The sequence below is a fragment of the Takifugu flavidus genome, chromosome 2 (genome assembly GCF_003711565.1).
Source record: "Takifugu flavidus isolate HTHZ2018 chromosome 2, ASM371156v2, whole genome shotgun sequence".
Classification (NCBI taxonomy): domain Eukaryota; kingdom Metazoa; phylum Chordata; class Actinopteri; order Tetraodontiformes; family Tetraodontidae; genus Takifugu; species Takifugu flavidus.
In genome coordinates this window covers 9013821-9036164 of record NC_079521.1, presented here as the reverse complement: position 1 = coordinate 9036164, position 22344 = coordinate 9013821, and the positions used below count along the sequence as shown (strand labels likewise).

The 22344-nt window shown below is 42.1% G+C and overlaps 1 protein-coding gene and 2 long non-coding RNA genes across 11 annotated transcripts; 1 reads left to right on the top strand and 2 right to left on the bottom strand.

The window, feature by feature from the left end:
• Positions 1 to 441: 441 nt before the first annotated feature.
• LOC130520511 (uncharacterized) lies at positions 442 to 1112 on the bottom strand. Its single transcript, XR_008948889.1, has 2 exons — positions 770 to 1112; positions 442 to 670 (listed from the first exon to the last, which is right to left on the bottom strand). It is a non-coding gene; the product is annotated as an uncharacterized LOC130520511 (long non-coding RNA).
• A 2938-nt stretch (positions 1113 to 4050) lies between these two features.
• On the top strand, positions 4051 to 5002 carry LOC130520479 (uncharacterized). The gene is made up of 3 exons (XR_008948869.1): positions 4051 to 4261; positions 4557 to 4667; positions 4823 to 5002. It is a non-coding gene; the product is annotated as an uncharacterized LOC130520479 (long non-coding RNA).
• Positions 5003 to 8706: 3704 nt separating this feature from the next.
• LOC130519844 (NACHT, LRR and PYD domains-containing protein 12-like) lies at positions 8707 to 21846 on the bottom strand. Of its 9 annotated transcripts, XM_057023461.1 has the most exons (12): positions 21824 to 21846; positions 21337 to 21453; positions 17313 to 17480; positions 16610 to 16711; positions 16227 to 16339; positions 14302 to 16126; positions 13205 to 13381; positions 12921 to 13094; positions 12443 to 12616; positions 10475 to 10648; positions 10094 to 10267; positions 8707 to 9562 (listed from the first exon to the last, which is right to left on the bottom strand). In XM_057023461.1, exons 3-12 carry the CDS (start codon positions 17441 to 17443, stop codon positions 9382 to 9384), a joined length of 3225 nt encoding a protein of 1074 aa, XP_056879441.1. In that variant the 5' UTR covers positions 17444 to 17480; positions 21337 to 21453; positions 21824 to 21846; the 3' UTR covers positions 8707 to 9381. The 9 variants fall into 9 exon arrangements, with proteins under 9 accessions (XP_056879441.1, XP_056879436.1, XP_056879459.1 ...); XM_057023456.1 differs by lacking the exon at positions 21824 to 21846 and having other exon boundaries at positions 21337 to 21682; XM_057023479.1 differs by lacking the exon at positions 21824 to 21846 and having other exon boundaries at positions 17341 to 17480; positions 21337 to 21682.
• Between the last annotated feature and the right edge of the window lie 498 nt (positions 21847 to 22344).

The following is a 22344-nucleotide window of genomic DNA, read 5'->3' as shown; positions in this document are numbered from 1 at the left end:
CACGAGGGAGGAATCTGATAGGCTGAGAGCTGAGGGAAGCAGGTTCCCCTGGATGAGGTTCACCAGGAACACGCCAACGGATGATACTTGTGTGACATCAGAGATGACCTGATGCTTGTTGAAACCCAGTGAAAATCTGCTTTCATCCAGGCCATCAAAGATGAACAGAAGTTTCCAGACAGTCAGATCTTCTGCTCTGATCTTCTGTAATGTTGGATGGAAAACATGAAGCAGTGAGAGAAGACTGTGCTGCTCATCTCTGATCAAGTTCAGCTCCCTCCATGAGAGCGGAAGCACCAGACTGATGTCTTGGTTCTCCAAACCTTCTGCCCAGTCCAGACTGAACTTCTGCACTGAGAAGGTTTTTCCAACGCCGGCGACACCGTTGGTCAGAACCACTCTGATGTGTCTCTGTTGCTCAGATAAGACTTTGAAGATGTCCTGGCACTTGATTGGAGTGACCTGGATGTTCTTCTTGGAGGTTCTCTCAAGCTGTCTCACCTCATGTTGTGTGTCCACCTCCTCACTTTGTCCCTCAGTGATGTAGAGCTCAGTGTAGATCTTGTTCAGCAGGGTTCCACTTCCTGCTTCATTAGTTCTTCAGTCACATGTTCACATCTTCTCTTCAGACTCATCTTATGACCTTCTATCACCTCCTGCAGATCACCTCCTGAAAATAAGTAAACAATGATTTCCATCTATAATAAATCATCAATACAACTCCAAATTCATGACATCACAAATTAAATCTCATATTGAACAATTTTACTTTGTTTGGGCTTCATTTCAGCATCTCCAGATCTGCTTCCAGATTGTGAACAAGAGGACTCTCCTGGTGGAGCTGCCTGGTCCCAGTTTGATAGGATGTGCTCCCCCCTCTCACTATGAAACACATCTCTATCAGTCCTTTGATTTATAGGATGAAAGAACCTGATCAAGACTCAATATTGTTCCAGCATTTATGTCTGAATTCATCTTCCAGTTTAAACCTGATTCTTGTTTCTAATCAACAATATTCACATTAAGTCTGTAACTATATGACTGTCTGAGGTTTAAGTGTGAAACATCTCCAATAATAAACTCACAACCTGCTGCTGTTAATGTGACTAACAGCTGGCACACAAACACATCATCACGCTTTAGTTTTCTTACATTTCCTCTGAACTTCTGAATCCTATCATTCTACCTATGGACTGGTCACTCTTCAGGGACACACAGCTGGGCACTGTGGACTCTGCTCTGTCCTCGTCCATCCTGAGGAAACATCAGAAATAGTGATGAGACTGTGATGAAGGTAAATAATCTGTCGAGGTTGGAGTTAAATAATCCCAATTCACTGCATTTTTATCAAACAGGAACATTTCTAATACATTCTGGCTAACAACTGAATCAATAAATCAATGATGTCTCTGTATCATTTCCATGTTTTCAGAGTTTAAGCTGCTTTTTTTAACTGTTCCCTGCAGTGAGAAAAGAACTGGCACCTTTTCCAGCCCCTCATCCTGCAGCACTGAATGTGCTCTAAAGTTCTTTCCAGAGCTCTTTCCGTGGATTTTTCCACTAACTGCAAATAATATTGTCGACTTATTGTGAGTATTAAAATGTGCTTCCTCAACCTCTAAAATGTTGGCTCAGGGTTAGCGGAAAACGCAGTTAGAGGAAACACGCTACAAAGTTTGATCATCCGTCACAACATTCCCGTCGACCAGCCGCAATGTGCGTCCGAAACACGCGCACGCTCATTGCGAACACGCACCTTATTAAGCCGCATCTCGCAGCGGAACATTGATTCGAGACGGCAGCAGTGAAAGAACCAAATGCTACCTGAATATTAGAGGTTTTCCATCAGGGCTCGGTCAGTCAAGATGGAGCCCGAAGTTGAGAACTTTCACTTCTTCGTCCTCTACACGTCACATGTTTTGTGTTTTGATCGCGTCATATCCAGCACAGGCGCCTCTCTTCAGAACAATTTGGTCCACGTTTTAACTGAAATACTGGGAAACAACTGGAGTTCGTCTGACAGATGTTCGTTTTTGGGTGCGGAATCAAACTGTGTCAACTTTTTGATCTGTAGGTGTCACGTTCCAGTCTAGGGTATGGAAAATGGAATTGTGAACCAGGGAAAAGTGAAGGTGGCACGAGGAATAACGCAAGATCAATAAGTGAAATATAGATTGAATGACAAAAGTGGGGTTGATACAAAAAGAAGTGAGCAATTAAATTATAAAGTTCCAATCAATAGTTAAAGGCACGTTGCATGGCAAACACTACAAAAAGAGACAAAGGTGGCTTCTCCCCACTGTGGACTCGACTTTTATGTGCATTAAATGTTGCATATACACTGCTCTGAAATGTGCAGCCTTCGTATGGACATGGAACTCTTTGTTTAAGTTTTAAATGAGTGCGTAAATGTTTGAAAAACATCTTCAGTGCAGGGCTCTATGAATTCACATAACTGGCAATGAAACGCAACTGTGGGTTTACTTGCTTGTCCAATGTCTGATTGAGAATGCCAAACAGATAAATGAACTTTGAGTGCATTAAAAGATTTGAAAACGCACAAGCAATCCATATGAAGGCATGGTGTTGGTTGTTGCCGAGTAAAACCTCCATGTTTTAGGCAACAGTGTTTTAACAACTTTCCTCTTTTGTCTGCGGAAAAGAGGCACTGCTTACAGTTCCAATGCATCTGCAAGAAATATTTTCAAAGGAGATTTTAAGTAAGAACAGTCTCTCGATTTAATCTAATTAAGGTGCAGCACATTGTCAAAAACGTTTCTACTGCTGGTGGTTATAACCCCTTAAAGGAACAGTTCAACCAAAAATGAAAATATAGTCATCATCTACTCACCACCTTGCAGGTAAGATGTCAGGGGAAGTTTTCTTCAGCCCTCTAAGCACTGCTGGAGCTCCAGCTTCCTGTATTTTTTTTATTTTTTATGTTGTTACTGCGCAGGCGCACTTCTTCTTTGAATGCGCAGTGTGAGTGGCTACTTATTGTTGCGAGTTAGCTTAACTATAAATAAAGTAATCTTCACTCTAAACACTAAGTATTTTGCGTTTTTCACCATGCAAGTGACTGTTACTTAATAAATACCAGTAACATATGTATTTTTGATAACCTAGTAAAGTTAACTAATGTTTCCTCTGTTAATGAACAACTTTATGGCTGTTGATTAATATTCCACTACTATAAAAGCATTCTGGGAGGGTTCAAGATTAAAAGTTTTGCTATTTTAATGCCTTAAATATGTTTTTGCATTTAAATTAAAACTGACTATGCAACTGAATTAGTTAAATAAACCTAGTTAAATAAATAAGATTTATGATGCTTCACAGATTTTAAAAGCAGCATATTTCTGCAGCCCTGGAGTCCAGGAGGAGCAGCAGAGGTCAGAATGTGTCGGAGCGCGTTATCTATTGTCTGCAGTTCCACGCGTGTCCACCCGGTGGCGGTAAAGCATCACATGATATTTCTCCTTTTTGGAACTTCTTCAGCTGCGTTGAGCTTTAAATCTTCACCTGTCGCTCCCTTTAAGCTCTAAACTTTGCGGTTCTGTGTGTAGTTTGTTGGTTTAAATATTTTTGATGGATTCTGATGACGACCGAAACTATAATTGACCAATAGAAAGTTCGTCCATTTTTCTACTGCGTCACACATTTTCATTATTTATTGTCATTTTTGGGTCTAAACTGGACCAGTTCTGTGAGCTGTTTTGTTTTTTCTCTGGACCAGATGTTCCAGGCAGGTTCCATCATCGGACACAGACGGAGACAGGTCACGTGACAACAGTCAGCCTTTAGTTCTTTATTACAGGAGGATCTGGTTTATATACAGACACGAATCTGCAAAATACTAAAAAGATTAATTTCAATTCATTTTATTTTTTACTGCATACAGTCCTGGAGCTTGTGGGTGACTTTCAGTGTACTGGATGCTGTTGATACATGCAGAGGAGTTGTTTTCACCAGAGCCTGAGCCTTCAGACTGGCTGCAGCTCCAACCGACTGACAGTCATAACTTCATCACTTGTGTCTGAACTCTGGCTTTGACCAACAGAGAATGGAGAGTGGGAGATCATCCACCGACCCGCCAAGAGAAACACCTACAAACACATTCCCATGGAGAGCAACAAGCATCAGGACATCACCTTCTACCTGGTCATCAGACGCAAACCTCTCTTCTACGTGGTCAACATCATCATCCCCTGCGTGCTCATCTCCTTCCTGGCCTCGCTGGTCTACTACCTGCCCGCAGACAGTCAGTGCAGAGTCACAGAACGTACTGAAGCCAGCGTCAGGCAGATTAACAGTCTGGGACCTTTTCAGAATCACAACTACATGAACTGAGTTAACCTTCAACAGCACCCAAAGAATCAGACATTATAGCTGAATATCACGCCAGCACGGGACAACACAGCTAATAAAGCAGCAAACATCGGTAGTGGGCGGAGCTGAGGGGCCGCCATTAATCGAGAAACATAAATTAGCTCCCCAACAGATTTTTGAGGATATTTTAAAAAGGATAATAAAAATGTGTGTGTGTGTGCGTGTAGGTGGTGAGAAGATGACACTGTCCATCTCGGTGCTGCTCGCTCAGTCTGTCTTCCTACTCTTGATCTCTCAAAGGCTCCAGAAACATCCACGTCCGTTCCTCTTATTGTGAAGTAGGCAAACGCACCATTTACTCCACATCACTTTAACTCTGAATGAGATATATTCTGCTTCTCCAAACTATATATACATTAGGGCTGCAGAACCAGGTGACAACCGGCTGAGATTTAAAAAATGGAAAACATCTGAGTGTGTTTGTGTGTTGAAGATATTTGATGTTCATCATGGTGGTGGTGACGGTGGTGGTGCTGAACTGTGTGGTCGTCCTCAACCTCCACTTCAGGACGCCGAGCACGCACGTCATGTCTGAGTGGACCAAACAGGTAAGACACACACATCCTGTTGTCCCTTTGTTGAACAGATGAACATCAGGATATACGAACATATGACTTAATAACATGAAAGAGTATATATGAACATGTGAATTAATAATATATGAAAGAGGATTTATGAACATGTGACTTAATAACATGAAAGAGGATTATGAACATACGACTTAATAACATATGAAAGAGGATATATGAACATATGACTGAATAACATGAAAGAGGATATATGAACATACGACTTAATAACATATGAAAGAGGATATATGAACATATATGACTGAATAACATATGAAAGAGGATATATGAACATATGACTTAATAACATATGAAAGAGGATATATGAACATGTGACTGAATAACAGATGAAAGAGGATATATGAACATATGACTGAATAACATATGAAAGAGGATATATGAACATATGACTTAATAACATATTAAAAAGGATATATGAACATGTGACTTAATAATATATTAAAGAGGATATATGAACATGTGACTTAATAATATATTAAAGAGGATATATGAACATGCGACTTAATAACATATGAAAATGGATATATGAACATATGACTTAATAACATATTAAAGAGGATATATGAACATATGACTTAATAACATATGAAAGAGAATATATGAACATGTGACTTAAAAAGATATGAAAGAGGATATATGAACATATAACTTAATACCATATGAAAGAGGATATATGAACATTTGACTTAATAACATATGAAAGAGGATATATGAACATACGACTTAATAACATATGAAAGAGGATATATGAACATATGACTTATTAACATATGAAAGAGGATATATGAACATATGACTTAATAACATATTAAAGAGGATATATGAACATGTGACTTAATATATATAAGAGGATATATGAACATGCGACTTAATAACATATGAAAATGGATATATGAACATATGACTTAATAACATATTAAAGAGGATATATGAACATATGACTTAATAACATATGAAAGAGGATATATGAACATGTGACTGAAACATATGAAAGAGGATATATGAACATATGACTGAATAACATATGAAAGAGGATATATGAACATATGACTTAATAATATATTAAAGAGGATATATGAACATGTGACTTAATAATATATTAAAGAGGATATATGAACATGCGACTTATTGACATATGAAAGAGGATATATGAACATATGACTTAATAATATATTAAAGAGGTATATGAACATATGACTTAATAACATATGAAAAGAATATATGAACATGTGACTTAAAAACATATGAAAGAGGGATATATGAACATATAACTTAATACCATATGAAAGAGGATATATGAACCTATGACTTAATAACATATGAAAGAGGATATATGAACATACGACTTAATAACATATGAAAGAGGATATATGAACATATGACTTAATGACATATGAAAGAGGATATATGAACATGTGACTGAATAACTTAGAAAGAGGATATATGAACACATAACCTAATATCATGAAAGAGGATATATGAACATGTGACTTAATACCATATGAAAGAGGGTATATGAACATGTGACTTAATACCATATGAAAGAGGATATATGAACATATGACTCAATAACATATGAAAGAGGATATATGAACATGTGACTTAATACCATATGAAAGAGGATATATGAACATATAACCTAATATCATGAAAGAGGATATATGAACATGTGATTTTTCCACTATAACACACACACACATACACACATCAGTATCAGTGTTCCAAATCCTGTTTTCTTTTTCTGCCAGCTCTTCCTCCAGCGATTACCCCGCATCTTGCGCATGTCCCGCCCTGCTGAGGCAGAGCCGTACTGGGATGGAGCGTTACCGTGGCGATCCAGCTCAGTGGGCTCCATTGCCTCGGCTGAGGAGTACGACAGTGTGAAGTCCCGCAGTGAGCTGATGTTTGAGAAACAGTCTGGGAGACACGGACTGGTGACACGAGTCACACACGCTGCCAGTACGTTTCCAGAAACATTTAAACACATGAGATATAGAAGCATCAGTAGCTTCATTTGAGTTCTGAGCTTTGGTGTCTGTGAGAGTAGCTGTGAAACCACAAGAAGAGCGAGGAGCCATCAGCTGTAGGCAGAGATCAAGCCGGCTGTGGATGGAGCCACTACATCATTAAACACATGCGCAACAAGAACGACTACAATGAGCTCAGAGGGTTCAAACAGAGTCCTCAACCCAAAGTCTGATTTAAAAAGATCAAAAGAGGCGTAAATGTCTGGTCCTGACAGGAGAAGGATAACTGGAGCGGCATCGCTCGTACAGTAGACCGACTCTGCCTCTTCCTGGTTACCCCGGTGATGACCTTTGGCACCGTAATCATCTTTCTGAGGGGAATCTGTAACCAACCTCCTCATCTGCCCTTCAAAGGAGACCCGCATGACTCCAGAGAGGAGAACCCAGGCCTGCTGTGATGCACACACACAGCCAGGGCTTTTTCCATCGCCATCGTTTCTCGGGAAATGTTGCATTTCTTTATCTTAATAACAACAAATCTTTAGTTTGTTCTATAGGAGCTCCATATGTTTAGTGTCAGAGACTTCTTAGATTGTGTTCATTGCTGGCACATAAAGAAAAATGCTTTGATTTTACTAAAGTGACACAAAGCCATCTCAGCACTGTTTTTTATATCCTCTATATATATTGTGCGTAGTCTGTGTAACTGTTGTGCTTTATTTCTGCTGGCTTCTTTAATGGGATGTAAACCAGCCTGACATAATACCAGTTGAGTGCTTTATTTGATGTTGCCAAAGGTTTAAAAACAGCCTGACAGAATAAGAAATTGTGAAAATGTAGAGGATGAATTATACCTGGTGATATCTGATCTTGAATGGCAAATTTTAGAGTATTTTATAGGGAAGTGAAATAATGTTTGGACCTCTTATCAGGCAAAGAGAAAGTTGCTAAGAACTGCTCTAAAAACACCACCTCAGGGGGACTATATCCAAATCTCCCTTTACTGATGGGACGTTGAAACGTCAATACGCGGATTCATACATTTAGAACTGGACGTTGCACCAGAACTGGAAGCGCGGACTGATACATTTTTAACAGCGGTCCTGCTTCAACCCTCCGGGGCTTAATAACAAAATACGAAAAATACGAAAATTTAATTTTGGAAACATTGTTGTCGGTTGTTCGACTTGCCGGCTTTCGCAAAATTGCTAAATACGCGCTAGCATGCATGTTTTAAGCTATGGTAGCGGTATGTTTTACCATGCCCGCGCCCTATAATCCGGAGCGCTTGACGTATGTGTTAAATACAGAAATAGCACCCGTAACTGAGGCTGCACCTTTTAATACGGTGCGCCCTTTGGTCGCGAACATACGGGATATAGAACATAGGGCACGTTTGTGCGTGATATCACTCCGCGTCTGCGCAACGATCACAACCTCCTATCTTTGGTATTGCTGCGCCAACTGGTGGTCTTTTGGGTTGAGGATAACGGTGATCTATATGTAGCTATATGTAGCTATAGCGTCATTGGCCTCCACTCCAGCCACTCCTGGTAGTTCCTCAAAAACACTGAGTTTCTAGTGGATGCACAATCTGTGGAAACCAACATAGAAACTTCTGAAGAGCCAAAGTTCTTGCAACAACAATATAGTCCCGAATTAGCTTGTTTTGTTATCACACGACCCCGTCCCCATTATCTTAAGAGAATATAAAAGAATGAGTGGAGACAGAAGAGAGAATGAGACGTTTTTGGCACGTGTCGCTCTTGATTTTGTGTTTATTTTTGCAGTAAACTTAAAGGAGGCCTTTTAACTTTATGTTTGATTAAATTTAAGCTGATATTCCATTCTTGACATCTTTAAATTTACAGTATTCATGGGAGTTTTATGTGGTCATTTTGCTTCTTTTTATTTCCTATTTCCCACATTTATTCATAGTTTTTATTATATTGCAATAAATCCTATAACATTGAACAGATTGACTAAAGTCAAATGAGCTGCGGTTCCCACCGATAGCCGTCATTCTGATGGGTTTTTGCTGGCTGCAGCTGAAATATTCCAATGCTCCATGTCACAGAGACAGTAAATACTAAACCCTAAAGATTCTGAAGGCATGATGTAAAATAGTAACGTATAATACAGACATTTGAAGAGACAATTAAGAGAATGTTTCCATGCTTATAAGAGTGGCCGAGGAGCCATTTAGAACTTTATAAAGATGCATTGTGTGATACCAGGAACTAATTTAACTTCAAGGCGAAGCTGCTTCTGCTTTGTCGACCATCGACTGATCTCCTGAAAGTCCACCAGCGCTTTTTAAAAACTGAATTTTTCATCTATGGAGGGAGTAGACGGCAGATGTTTCCACAGATGTTCTTCACCAGTGGTCAGTGAGTGATGCAGCAGATGAGCGGGAGTTGACTGGCTTCAACCAGCTACCGTCTCAATGTCTCCAGCCCATAGTGTGGATTCTTTACGAGATCAGACAGCAGCTTCAGCTCTGAATCCTTCAGCTGGTTCTGACCCAGGTCCAGAACCCTCAGATGGGAGGGATTGGACCTCAGCGCCGAGGCCAGAGAGCCACAGCTGATCTCTGATAAACTGCAGCTCCTTAATCTAAATAAAGAAGGGAAACTTTTATAAGGTTATAAGTGAAACCAGTATTAATCTGAAAGGTTAATCAAAGGCATGATCTGTAAATATTTAATTTAGTTACAGGTTAAAAAATGATAGTAATATGTAATTACCACAATTCCAACCTCTCAGGTTTGCACTGTTCCAAAGGAGAATCTATATTGTTCTGGCCCTCACTCTTCCCAGGTTCTCCACACCTCTTTCCCTCCCATCTCATCATGGAGATCCATCTCACCTGTGGCTCATCTTTAAAGGCACAACCTGTCTTAGATGACTTCCTGTCTCCCTCACCATCTCCCTCCTCGTTGGCTGGTGTCTACCAGGCACCCTCACCTAGTTTTGTCTAATTTTGGTTACCATCTGTTGGCTTTTTCATTGTCCTTAAATCAATTTATCATGAATAAGTGGTCCCCGTGTGGCCCTCCCTCCTGAAGGAACTGGGCACAACACACACACTCAGAAATGTGAGGACCCTCGGATGGAATAATGGACATTTTTGAGAATGGTGTTTACCTCAGAGATTCCAGTCGGCAGTTTGGAGAGTGGAGAAAACCACAGAGCCGCTTCACTCCTGAATCCTTCAACTGGTTCCAACTCAGGTCCAGTTTTCTGAGATGGGAGGGATTGGACCTCAGCGCCCAGGCCAGAGAGCCACAGCTGATCTCTGTTAATCTGCAGTCAATTAATCTGAAAAATGCAGGATGAGGTTATACGGTGCAGGTCTGCATGTTATCTGCGTCAGTACTAAACCTACGTTAGTTCTTAGTTGGGTCGTACTTGAATTAACGATATTACAAGGAATTTTTTTTAATGTGGTGCATCACAGCAGTGTTGAGAACAGCCTCACTTCACCATCTTAGCAGCTGGTATATAGGTAGAAAAATGAAGACTGACCTGAGCCTCTCCAGTTTACAGTTTGGACTCTCCAGTCCAGAACAGAGCCGCTTCACTCCTGAATCCTGCAACGTGTTGTGGCTCAGGTCCAGAACCCTCAGATGGGAGAGGTAGGACTTCAGAGCTGAGGCCACAGAATCACAGCTGGTCTCTGATAAACTGCAGCCCCATAGGCTAAAATAACAATTATTTTGAGAGAAGACAAATAAAAATCAACATGTACCAGAGCAAAACACAGCTTACAAGCAACAAACCTCTCGTCCTGCACCGGCTTATCTGCTGTATGTTCGTATTTTGGGTTCTGTCAGGGCGGTTGGACAAGATCTACACCGTATGTAAAGTGTGTGTGGGTCAAAATACCTTCCAAGTTTGTGAGACCACATTTCTCAGTAGCACTCAACTCTTGTCAGGAGTTGGGACAAAGCGACCCACTCCTGATAGCTTGTGGGCGATGCTGCACCGACCCTGCAATCCCTACACTCTCTGGTGAAACCAAATCAAAGGTTTTAGACACTGCTGGATGCTGGAAGGGTGGCTATAGTCTGGACGCATAGTTCCCCTGACTGCACATTTCTCCAACAATGATTGGCAGCTGGTGTCACTTGTTCTCCAGATGAGAGAAGGAAAGAGAGCCCCCCCACAGTGTGTTTGATTGCCCCACTGCAAGCTCAATGCTGCCAGAAAACATTGCAGGAGCATCAATTCCCCTCAGGGCATCAACAAGGACCTCAGGAAAAGGTGCAGCTGAGACAAGCACACTGAGCTGAGATTCAAAGCCCTCTCCTCCCAAGAGAAGAGCTTGTTTGTTGGAGGCTCTTCTGGGCGATACCTGGTGCCACAGCTCCAGCTCAGCCCGTCTCTGGAGCTGAGGTGGAGTTTAGCAAGTTTCATGGTTCACCACCACTTCCTCTCGCTGAGGACCTTCTCAGCTGGTGGTTTCTGCTCCACCTTCCAAGTTGAGCAGGTGATACTTCTGCATTCCTGCCACCAGTGTCTCTGCAGAAAGAGTCTTCTCTACTGTTTTACATTATATTGTAGAAAATTAGGATTTTTGGTTGATGTCTTAGATGTTGTTGACTAAGAGCAGGTTTTTCTTTAATAACATAGAAAGATTCGATGAGAAGAGCAAATGTATTATTTTATGAACTACTTCCACTACTATTATATACACATACTTCCATATTGTCTTAGATTGCAAGCTGCATTTATTGCATCGTTCATAGAAAGTCATATTTGTGAGGAGAAAAACTCCAATAGGGTCATTTTCTTTAATGATCATTACAAAAGAAGGAGGCGATGAACAAACAGATTTATATAAAAATGTGTGAAAACTTATGGATGGAAACATTTTTAAAATGGTTGCATTGTGTAGAATCGGTGTAGAATCAACTTGTTGACTTCTGATTTGGACTCCAATGGAAGTGAGGTGCAACAATTGTGGATGCTGAAAGCTTCAGATCTTCATGAAGGTTTCTGTGGTTGGACTGACCTGCTGCCCCTTTAAGAGGGAGGCAGGTTTGGGCTTCTGGCTGGAATGAAGCCACCTAAGATGAGAATGACTGCAGGCTTTCGCTACCAAGGTTTAACAGGGCGCTCACTTCACACTTGGGCTTTTCTCTTTTTTGGGATGGCTTTTCTCAGGAGAGAAGGGGCATGGCACACTGCAGCAGCTTTCTTTTTGGGTTTGCTAGTTTAAGAACCATTTTTGATTGGTCTGAATGTTTGAGCGGTTTTGTGGCCAGCCTAAAATAAAACAAGACAAATCTACAACTGATACTTCCTTTCTAGTCATTGATGGCCATCCTCACATGGGACAGATTTCCACAACCAATTTAATACTGCAAATCTGTCCTGTGTGGTCTTTTTTCTGAGAACTGTAACACTACGTTTATAACAATGATCAAACATGTAAACATTTATTGTCTAACTCGTTACACCTGGGAAAGTACTGGATCATCTCTGACTGACCTGAGAGTCTTCAGCTCACAGAGAGGATCCTGGAGAAAACCACAGAGCAGCTTCACTCCTGGATCATTCAGCTGGTTCCTACTCAGGTCCAGAACCCTCAGATGGGAGGGATTGGACCTCAGCGCCGAGACCAGAGAGTCACAGCTGATCTCTGATAATCTGCAGCGCCACAGCCTGGATAAGGAATCATGGCAAGAAATGATCTCTTATTGGAGGAAAAGTCATATTACACTTGCTCAAAATCATTATTTCATTTTATTTCATTATTTAATCAGGGCCCTTGGAGTCAGGAGAGCTCTGGACCCCCACTGATAAACTGGGATATTACAGCAACAACACAGTTAAAAAGTTTCTATAAAATTGACTTTCAATGGCTCATTTAAATTCATACTAAACTTCTCTTCTCCAAAAGTCAATGGAGTTTATCTTGAAGCCTTTCATTGTTTAGTTGTTATGTCGAAGATAAAAGAAAGCTGACCTGAGAGTCTTCAGCTCACAGAGAGGATCCTGGAGAAAACCACAGAGCAGCTTCACTCCTGGATCCTTCAACTGGTTCTCACTCAGGTCCAGAACCCTCAGATGGGAGGGATTGGACCTCAGCGCCGAGGCCAGAGAGTCACAGCTGATCTTTGATAAACTGCAGCACGACAGCCTGGATAAGGAATAAATGGGGCAAATAAAAACACATTTCTAAATATGAAAATGAAGAGAAAAGCAGAAAATGTAAAGAAATTTAGAAAAGACCAACAGAGGCCTCCTGACCTGAGCGTCTCCAGTCTGCAGTTTGGATGCATCATTGCAGAAGACAGTAACTCTACGTCGGCATCTGTCGGGCTTTGGTTCGTGCTTAAGTCCAGCTCCCGTAGATGAGAAGGGTTTGACGTCATTGCTGAGGCCACAACTTCCCAATGACTCTTTGAAAGAAAACTACCAGACAGTCTGTTGTGTATGAAACAAAAATAGTGAGTCAAACTTTGGGATTTCTCATCAACTTATCTGAGAATCTACCTCAACACAAATGTAGCTCATTTCCTGGAAAAGCTAAATTCAACACCGTAGAGCAACAGTTTGAACGACCATCAGATCTGAAATGCAACTGAATTATTCTTAACATTTGTCTTATTTTAGAACAGCTCATAATTACTCAATATTTAAAATTATTATAGCAAATGGTTTAAAGAAACGTGCATCTTTTTATCTGTCTATCGGCTCTTTGGATATTTTGCATTTCATCCAATTTGTACGATCATGCGTCAAGTCTTAATTCAGCGATCCGATCGATGACATCAGAGTCTCTGGTTGCATCGATTGCCCTCAGCTTCTTCTGTATATCTGCCTGTTTCCCTTCAAATCATTTTCACTGCACCTTTTGTTGCTAGTGATGAAGTTGCCACCTAACGGGTGTGGAAAGGTCAAACAACTTTGTGGGTCACATAAAGGCTCCAAACGGAACCGCCACAAAGACCTAAAACACCCATTTAAACCAACGAGGCCGGCTGTTTTTACGTTGAACAAATGAAGCAAAATAGTCACGTGTCATTAGTTAAAATGTGTTTTTCTGTCGTTAGAATACGATGTATACAAACAAACAAAAGTTATTTAATGACATGACAGTAATTTCATGATAGTCAGTTAACTTGTGGCTCCTATTATTCCTGCCTTATGTTGGTTTGTCTGGATTGAACTTTTAACTTATATCCAGCCAGTGTTGAACATTTCTGAATGAATTGTTTTTTGTTTTTTTTAAATTTATGGACGCTGCAATGGAAATAAAGAATTGAAGGAATGACCACTGGAGGGGGTATTGCTGCCTGACATGATCCACTCGCTTGATTTAAACGCCAGAAACCTTTACTTACTCGGCCTTCCTGCAGTTCCTCACAGCTGGAATCAGGCGACGTCGTCCCTCATCTGAGGTGTTGTACTGCTGCAGGTTCAGCTCATCCAGAACCTCCTCTGACATCTGCAGCAGGTAGGCCAGAGCTGAACAGTGGATCTCTGACAGTCTCCTCTTTGATTTCTTCCCTGACTTCAGGAACTCTTGGATCTCCTGATGGACTGACTGATCCTTCATCTCCATCAGACAGTGGAAGATGTTGATGCTTCTGTCTGGGGAGATTTCATCACTGTTCACCTCCTTCAGGTTGTTGAGGACCTTCTGGGTGGTTTCTGGGTGGCTCTCCATCTGATCCAACAGTCCACCCAAGATCCTCTGATTGGACTCCAGAGAGAGACCATGAAGGAAGCGAACAAACAAGTCCAGGTGGCCATTTTTACTTTCAAGAGATTTCATTAGTGCTCTCCTGAGGAAGTCATCAAGAAATGTGACTGGATCGTAATTTGTAAACAACCATGTTAACCTGGAAAAGCGGTTTGGTTTCGAGAATTTTAGGAAGTTATTTATAACCACTGTGTCTTTCCTGGTGTAAAGGTGGAACATGTAGACGGCAGCCAGAAACTCCTGAATGCTCAGATGAACAAAGCAGTAGACTGATTTCTGGAAGATCACACTCTCTCTTTTGAAGATCTCTGTAGAAACTCCTGAGTACACCGACACCTCGGAGACGTCCAGTCCACATTTCTCCAGGTCTTCTGAGTAGAACATGATGTTTCCTTTCTTCAGATGTTTAAACGCCAGCCGACCCAACTTCAGAAGGAGTTCTTTATCAGCCTCAGTCAGTTCCTCTGGTCTCTGTTTTCCTCCATACTTCTGCTTCTTCCTCTTTATCTGAACCATCAGGAAGCGTGAATAGAGGTCAGTCAGGGTTTTGGGCAGCTCTCCTCTCTGGTCTCTGGTCATCATGTCCTCCAGAACTATAGCAGTGATCCAGCAGAAAACTGGGATCAGACACATGATGTGGAGGCTCCTGGAGGCCTTGATGTGTGAGATGATTCTCTTGGACAGATCTTCATCACTGAACCTCCTCCTGAAGTACTCCTCCTTCTGGGAGTCAGTGAAGCCTCGTACTTCTGTGATCCTGTCAACACACGAGGGAGGAATCTGATAGGCTGCTGCAGGTCTGGAGGTGATCCAGATGAGAGCTGAGGGAAGCAGGTTCCCCTGGATGAGGTTCACCAGGAGCACGCCAACGGATGATACTTGTGTGACATCAGAGATGACCTGATGCTTGTTGAAACCCAGTGAAAATCTGCTTTCATCCAGGCCATCAAAGATGAACAGAAGTTTCCAGACAGTCAGATCTTCTGCTCTGATCTTTTGTAATGTTGGATGGAAAACATGAAGCAGTGAGAGAAGACTGTGCTGCTCATGTCTGATCAAGTTCAGCTCCCTCCATGAGAGTGGAAGCACCAGACTGATGTCTTGGTTCTCCAAACCTTCTGCCCAGTCCAGACTGAACTTCTGCACTGAGAAGGTTTTTCCAACGCCGGCGACACCGTTGGTCAGAACCACTCTGATGTGTCTCTGTTGCTCAGATAAGACTTTGAAGATGTCCTGGCACTTGATTGGAGTGTCCTGGATGTTCTTCTTGGAGGTTCTCTCAAGCTGTCTCACCTCATGTTGTGTGTCCACCTCCTCACTTTGTCCCTCAGTGATGTAGAGCTCAGTGTAGATCTTGTTCAGCAGGGTTCCACTTCCTGCTTCATTAGTTCCTTCAGTCACATGTTCACATCTTCTCTTCAGACTCATCTTATGACCTTCTATCACCTCCTGCAGATCACTTCCTGAAAATAAGTAAACCAATGATTTCCATCTATAATAAATCATCAACACAACTCCAAATTCATGACATCACAAATTAAATCTCATATTGAACAGTTTTACTTTGTTTGGGCTTCATTTCAGCATCTCCAGATCTGCTTCCAGATTGTGAACAAGAGGACTCTCCTGGTGGAGCTGCCTGGTCCCAGTTTGATAGGATGTGCTCCCCCCTCTCACTATGAAACACATCTCTATTAGTCCTTTGATTTATAGGATGAAAGAACCTGATCAAGACTCAATATTGTTCCAGCATTTATGTCTGAATTCATCTTTCAGTTTAAACCTGATTCTTGTTTCTAATCAACAATATTCACATTAAGTCTGTAACTATATGACTGTCTGAGGTTTAAGTGTTAAACATCTCCAATAATAAACTCACAACCTGCTGCTGTTAATGTGACTAACAGCTGCCACACAAACACATCATCACGCTTTAGTTTTCTTACAATTTGTCTGAACTTCTGAAGTCTATTCCTCTACCTATGGAGTGGTCACTCTTCAGGGACACACAGCTGGGCACTGTGGACGCTGCTCTGTCCTCGTCCATCCTGAGGAAACATCAGAAATAGTGATGAGACTGTGATGAAGGTAAATAATCTGTACAGGTTGGAGTTAAATAATCCCAATTCACTGCATTTTTATCAAACAGGAACATTTCTAATACATTCTTGCTAACAACTGAATCAATAAATCAATGATGTCTCTGTATCATTTTCATGTTTTCAGAGTTTAAACTGCTTTTTTAACTGTTCCCTGCAGTGAGAAAAGAACTGGCACCTTTTCCAGCCCCTCATCCTGCAGCACTGAATGTGCTCTAAAGTTCTTTCCAGAGCAAACGTCTCTGCACTTGCAGCAACATGTTGTAGTCATGGATCCTAGAGGAGAACCGGATACAGGAAACGCCCCCACTTTGATCCCAAAACCCAACTGGTGGCCAACGGTGGTCCGGCAACGACGGGGACGCTGGTCCATCGGGCCCGACAACACTGGTTTTCCACAGGCCAACATGGTGAAAGGACTGTGCACCATTTCATTTTAAAGAGCTGATGAATTTCATTTTTCACGATAGTAGAGGCTAATACCCACAAAATGATGTTTTGTATGGTTGTGAAATGTTCTAAGGCAGAGTTGTGGTTCAGAAAACCTTACTTTAAAGGTGAGCCTTGAGGTTCGATACCGAAGTTTATAGGGTGCCCTTTGGACCTGTCGCTCTTCTTGGACACACAGCTGGACACTGTGGACTCTGCTCTCTCTTCCTCTTCCATCACACATTCGCTCATTTTTAAATGTGAGTCTAAATGGTTAAGCAGGAACAGTCTGCTGACACAGAAAAGAAGATTAAAGAACATGATTCTCAGCATGAAGACAAGCAGAGGTCTGTCCAATGACGTATTGTCGGCTCATTCACATCAAAATCTATTATATGATGTCACCCTGTACATCATACAGGCCACATATATATTGGAAAAAAAAAGTTTTGGGACATCTTAAAAGTTTACACCATGTTAAATATAAAATAGTTGTGGAAAAAATGTTTCTCCTGGGTGTTTCAAAAGGTGCGGTGGCATCAGGCGGACGCACACAAATACAAATGAAATCATTTTTTATCTGGTTATGGTTTACAAGAAAACCTAAATTCTTTCAAGATGTCAGTTCTCAACATTAAATTCAACAAATAAGATGAGAATGCATTCAAAACTAAACAGAAATAAGTCATCACATCATCAAAGTGGGTCAAATGCAGCATCATCTTCTGTCATCTCAGACAGGATTCCAAGAAGAGGATCTTCATTTTCAACAACGCACCTTGACATCTCATCATGGCTCGTCTGTCAGATTACAAGCAGCTTTTTTTGATCAGGTGCATCATGTTTCTCACGAACACATGATGGTGCTGGAAAAAACATTTGTAGCCTGGCCTAGAGGTCAAAACTCTGCATGGCGTGCACAGCTACTAGTTGCAGCTGGTGGTTGTGGTGGAGGAGATCCCAAACATATCTAGCAAGCTTGTTTTGGAGCAGAGCTTGTCCACCACCTCTGACCCCACTCATCACAGAAGTCCCACCATATCCATGGCCAGGTGTGTTGGCAGCATTGGAGCCAGCCTCAGGAAAAAGGTGTGTCAATATCTCAGAAGTGATGATCAAGTTGCCACGACCCAACAGAAGTCAAGCAACCCAACACGCTGAATAGAATAGATGACACACAGCAAAGGGCAAAAAACACCCAATTCTGCTCAGACTAATCTTATCTGACCACATGTACAGGACCAAAAATATGAAAACACGATGGGTTTAGGTTTCGTTTCGTTTTCTTGACTGCTTCATTCAAAACAGAACACATTTCATCAATCCATAATAACAAATTCATATTCCACAAAGAACCAGTTGTTAAAACAATAAAATGGAATGCCTTGATCTCTTCCTCTTTACATACTCTCCTTTTTTAAATAAAGGATTGATTGTCCCCCTGGTGGAGGGACAAAGAGAGGAGGCTAAAACTGTCGCGTTTGTGTCCCTCTTTCCGTGGATTTTTCCACTAACTGCAAATAATATTGTCGACTTATTGTGAGTATTAAAATGTGCTTCCTCAGCCTCTAAAATGTTGGCTCAGGGTTAGCGGAAAACGCAGTTAGAGGAAACACGGTACAAAGTTTGATCATCCGTCACAACATTCCCGTCGACCAGCCGCAATGTGCGTCCGAAACACGCGCACGCTCACTGCGAACACGCAGCTTATTAAGCCGCATCTCGCAGCGGAACATTGATTCGAGACGGCAGCAGTGAAAGAACCAAATGCTACCTGAATATTAGAGGTTTTCCATCAGGGCTCGGTCACTCAAGATGGAGCCCGAAGTTGAGAACTTTCACTTTCGCTTCTTCTTCCTCTACACGTCACGTGTTTGTGGTTGGATCGCGTCATATCCAGCACAAGCGCCTCTCTTCAGAACAATCATCAGCGCTGCCGGGGGCTGAGCAGGCTTCATAAATCTGAAGCTCTGAGATCCTTTAAAGATCTCCTGGAATCAGCAGATGGGGGTTTGATCAAAAACTTAAGAATCAGTCAAGCTATCAAATCTTGACTCAGTCCAAGCGTGAACCAATCCATCCAGAGCTGATTATGGCTCAGCCAGGAGGAAAGCACGGCCTGGGGGGGTTCATATGAAGCAGGCACACTCTGGCTCTATTGCTACTGAAAACAGCCCTTCAGCACAGCAGCCTGAAATACAGTTCTGGAGAACACCTGTTCCCAACAGAAACTGTTTAAAACGGGACCAGTAAAGATGCCCGGCGTGACCACGACCACGGGGAGAGATGGGGGGCAGAGACAGGCGGTAACGCCGCTGCCCACCGATTCACCTGGAAACAACAAAAACCCCAGCAGCTTGGACCCAATATGGCAGCGTGCTCCTCAAAAACACTCCTCAAACTCTCCCCACAGCTTCATTGCTAAACAGGATTTGGGGTTTTTTGTCCATGCTAAATGGAAAGTGTTTGTCCTTTGGTGGTCCAACAGGACAACGATTTGGATGGATGATTTGATGTTATTGAGAATAAAAACAGCTGAAAATGGAAGCAGAGATGTTTCAGAGCACCAGAGTTCAGAAAGAGTTTCTAATCAAACACCGCCTGTTCAGAATGATGAATGGATGAATTTTTATTTAATTTAGACTAATTTAGACTAATTTTAACATCCTTTATGCCAGTTCCATAGAGCGTGCGCATACACACACACTAGCAAAGATGATATCCAAACAGCCAAATAAATGGGAGTCAAAAGAAATCATTTAAAGCTCATATGTCAGAGTCAAGGTCGAGAGTTTTCTATAGCCCCCGGGATGATATTGATTTATTATTAGAACCGGCCCACAGGCCGCAGATGTTTTGCACAGGCCAATACTACATTTCCCACAATGCAATGGTGACAGTCTGAGCGGGAGGTGGCTTCATTTCATTATTTATCAGTAGTCATTAGCATAACAGCAAAAGTTAACGTTCAGATACCCATAAAATGGCAAAAGGGAAGGTGGACACTGAGAACCGGGGGTTCAAACAAGGTGGGAGTGGGAGTACATGTTCACGGAGGCAGCTGGGAAACCTGGGTGTCTTCTGTGTGGAGAAAGGGTGGCGGTAATGAAAGAATATCATCTGAGACGGCATCATGAAACTAAACACGCGGACAAAGACAAGAATATGGACATGGAACAAAAGCTACAGAAGGTTGAGGAATTAAAACCAGGCCTCAAATCTGGACAGGCTCTGTTCAGAAAAGCCAAAACTCAAAGCGAGGCTGCTGTCAAGGCCAGTTTGATTTTGGCAGAAGAGATCGCTCAATCAGCCCGGCCATTTCCAGAGGGGGATTTCATCAAACACTGCATGCTTAAAGTTTGTGACCAAGTTTGCCCAGACAAAAGGCAACTCTTTTTAAATGGGAGCCTGAGCAGAAACACCATTGTTGTCCCTCAATCTAAAAGAGCAGCTGGAGAAAAAGGGGAAAGATTTCATGGCATCTTCCCTGGCTGTGGATGAGAGCAGCGACATTAGAGGGGACTCCAGCCTCAACGTGACAGAGGAGTTTCTGGCGTTACGTCCTGTGCACGGCACAACCACAGGACAGGATTTGTATGAAGAGGTGTCAAGATGTGGAAATGAGATGGAGCTGCCTCGGGAAAAACTGGTGGGTTGGACAACAGACGGAGCACCTGCCATGTGTGGACACAGGAGTGGACTGGTGGCCAAGATACGGGAGAAGATGCAGGAGGAAAACGAGGAACACAGACCTCAGCCTTCCCACAAAAATCACAAATCATACCACTCATTTCTACTTTTTCACATAGAACCACAACCCTACAGTACACCATTAAACAAAACTTTTCAACCATACTACACCAACATCCGGCCTTCTATAACCACAAGATCATCCTAGCACACAGAAAAAACAGAAACCTCCATTCCATACTCACCACATCCAAATTCCCGGACCAATTCATCACACCCCGACCCAGACATAGCCAACACTACCGAAACAGAAAATTCATTCAAAACACATACACTGGTACAGGGTTCCCCACGCTAGGCCTCACCTCCATCCATTCCACCAACGTAGTCTACATCATCACATGCACCCTCTGCAATAAACATTATATAGGTGAAACACAAAATTCCATACATACCCGTTTAACACAGCACCTTTACAATATAGCAGGAAGTCGACTTGGCACCACCCTTGTCCGGCACTTCCAAGAGCATCCAGTCAGCCACCTTATCATCTCGGGGCTGGAAACCAATAACTGCTGGACAGTGGGACAGAGGAGGAGAGCGGAACGCATATGGATCAACAAATTAGGCACAAAGACACCACATGGCCTCAATGAACACCCATAGAACTTATCTTTCCCAGTCAGCCAATTTAAACAACTTAATATTCTTACAAGCCGAACCAGTCTCTTATCTACCTATTGATCGACTTATTTATCTTCTACCCTGCTTTTATTACACAACTTTGTTTTCTCTATTTTATTTCTAATTTATTTTTATTTATATTTATTTTTAATTTTATTTATAATCTGACTGGATTAACCTGCTCTCCTCCTCCCCCTCTCCCCCTCCCCACCCACACCCGGCCTCGAACCCTGACTCCTATTGAGAGACAACTCTGACCTGCACACCTTGCCATCAGTCCGATCAGTAGGCCAGTGCACAGAAAGTTGTAACCCAAACCCTGAACCCCAACCCTAACCCAACTCCAACCCTAACCCTAACCTAACCCTAACCCTAATGCTAACCCTAACCCTAACTCCAACCTAACCCTAACCCTAACCCTACCCTAATGCTAACCCTAACCCTAACTCCAACCCTAACCCTAACCATAACTCCAACACTAACCCTAACCCTAATGCTACCCTAACCCTAACTCCAACCTAACCCTAACCCTAACCCTAATGCTAACCCTAACTCCAACCCTAACCCTAACCATAACCATAACTCCAACACTAACCCTAACTCTAACCCTAACTCCACCCTAACCCTAATGCTAACCCTAACTCTAACCCTAACTCCAACCCTAATGCTAACCATAACTCCAACCCTAACCCTAACTCTAACCCTAATGCTAACCATAACTCCAACACTAACCCTAATGCTAACCCTAACCCTAACTCCAACACTAACCCTAACCCTAA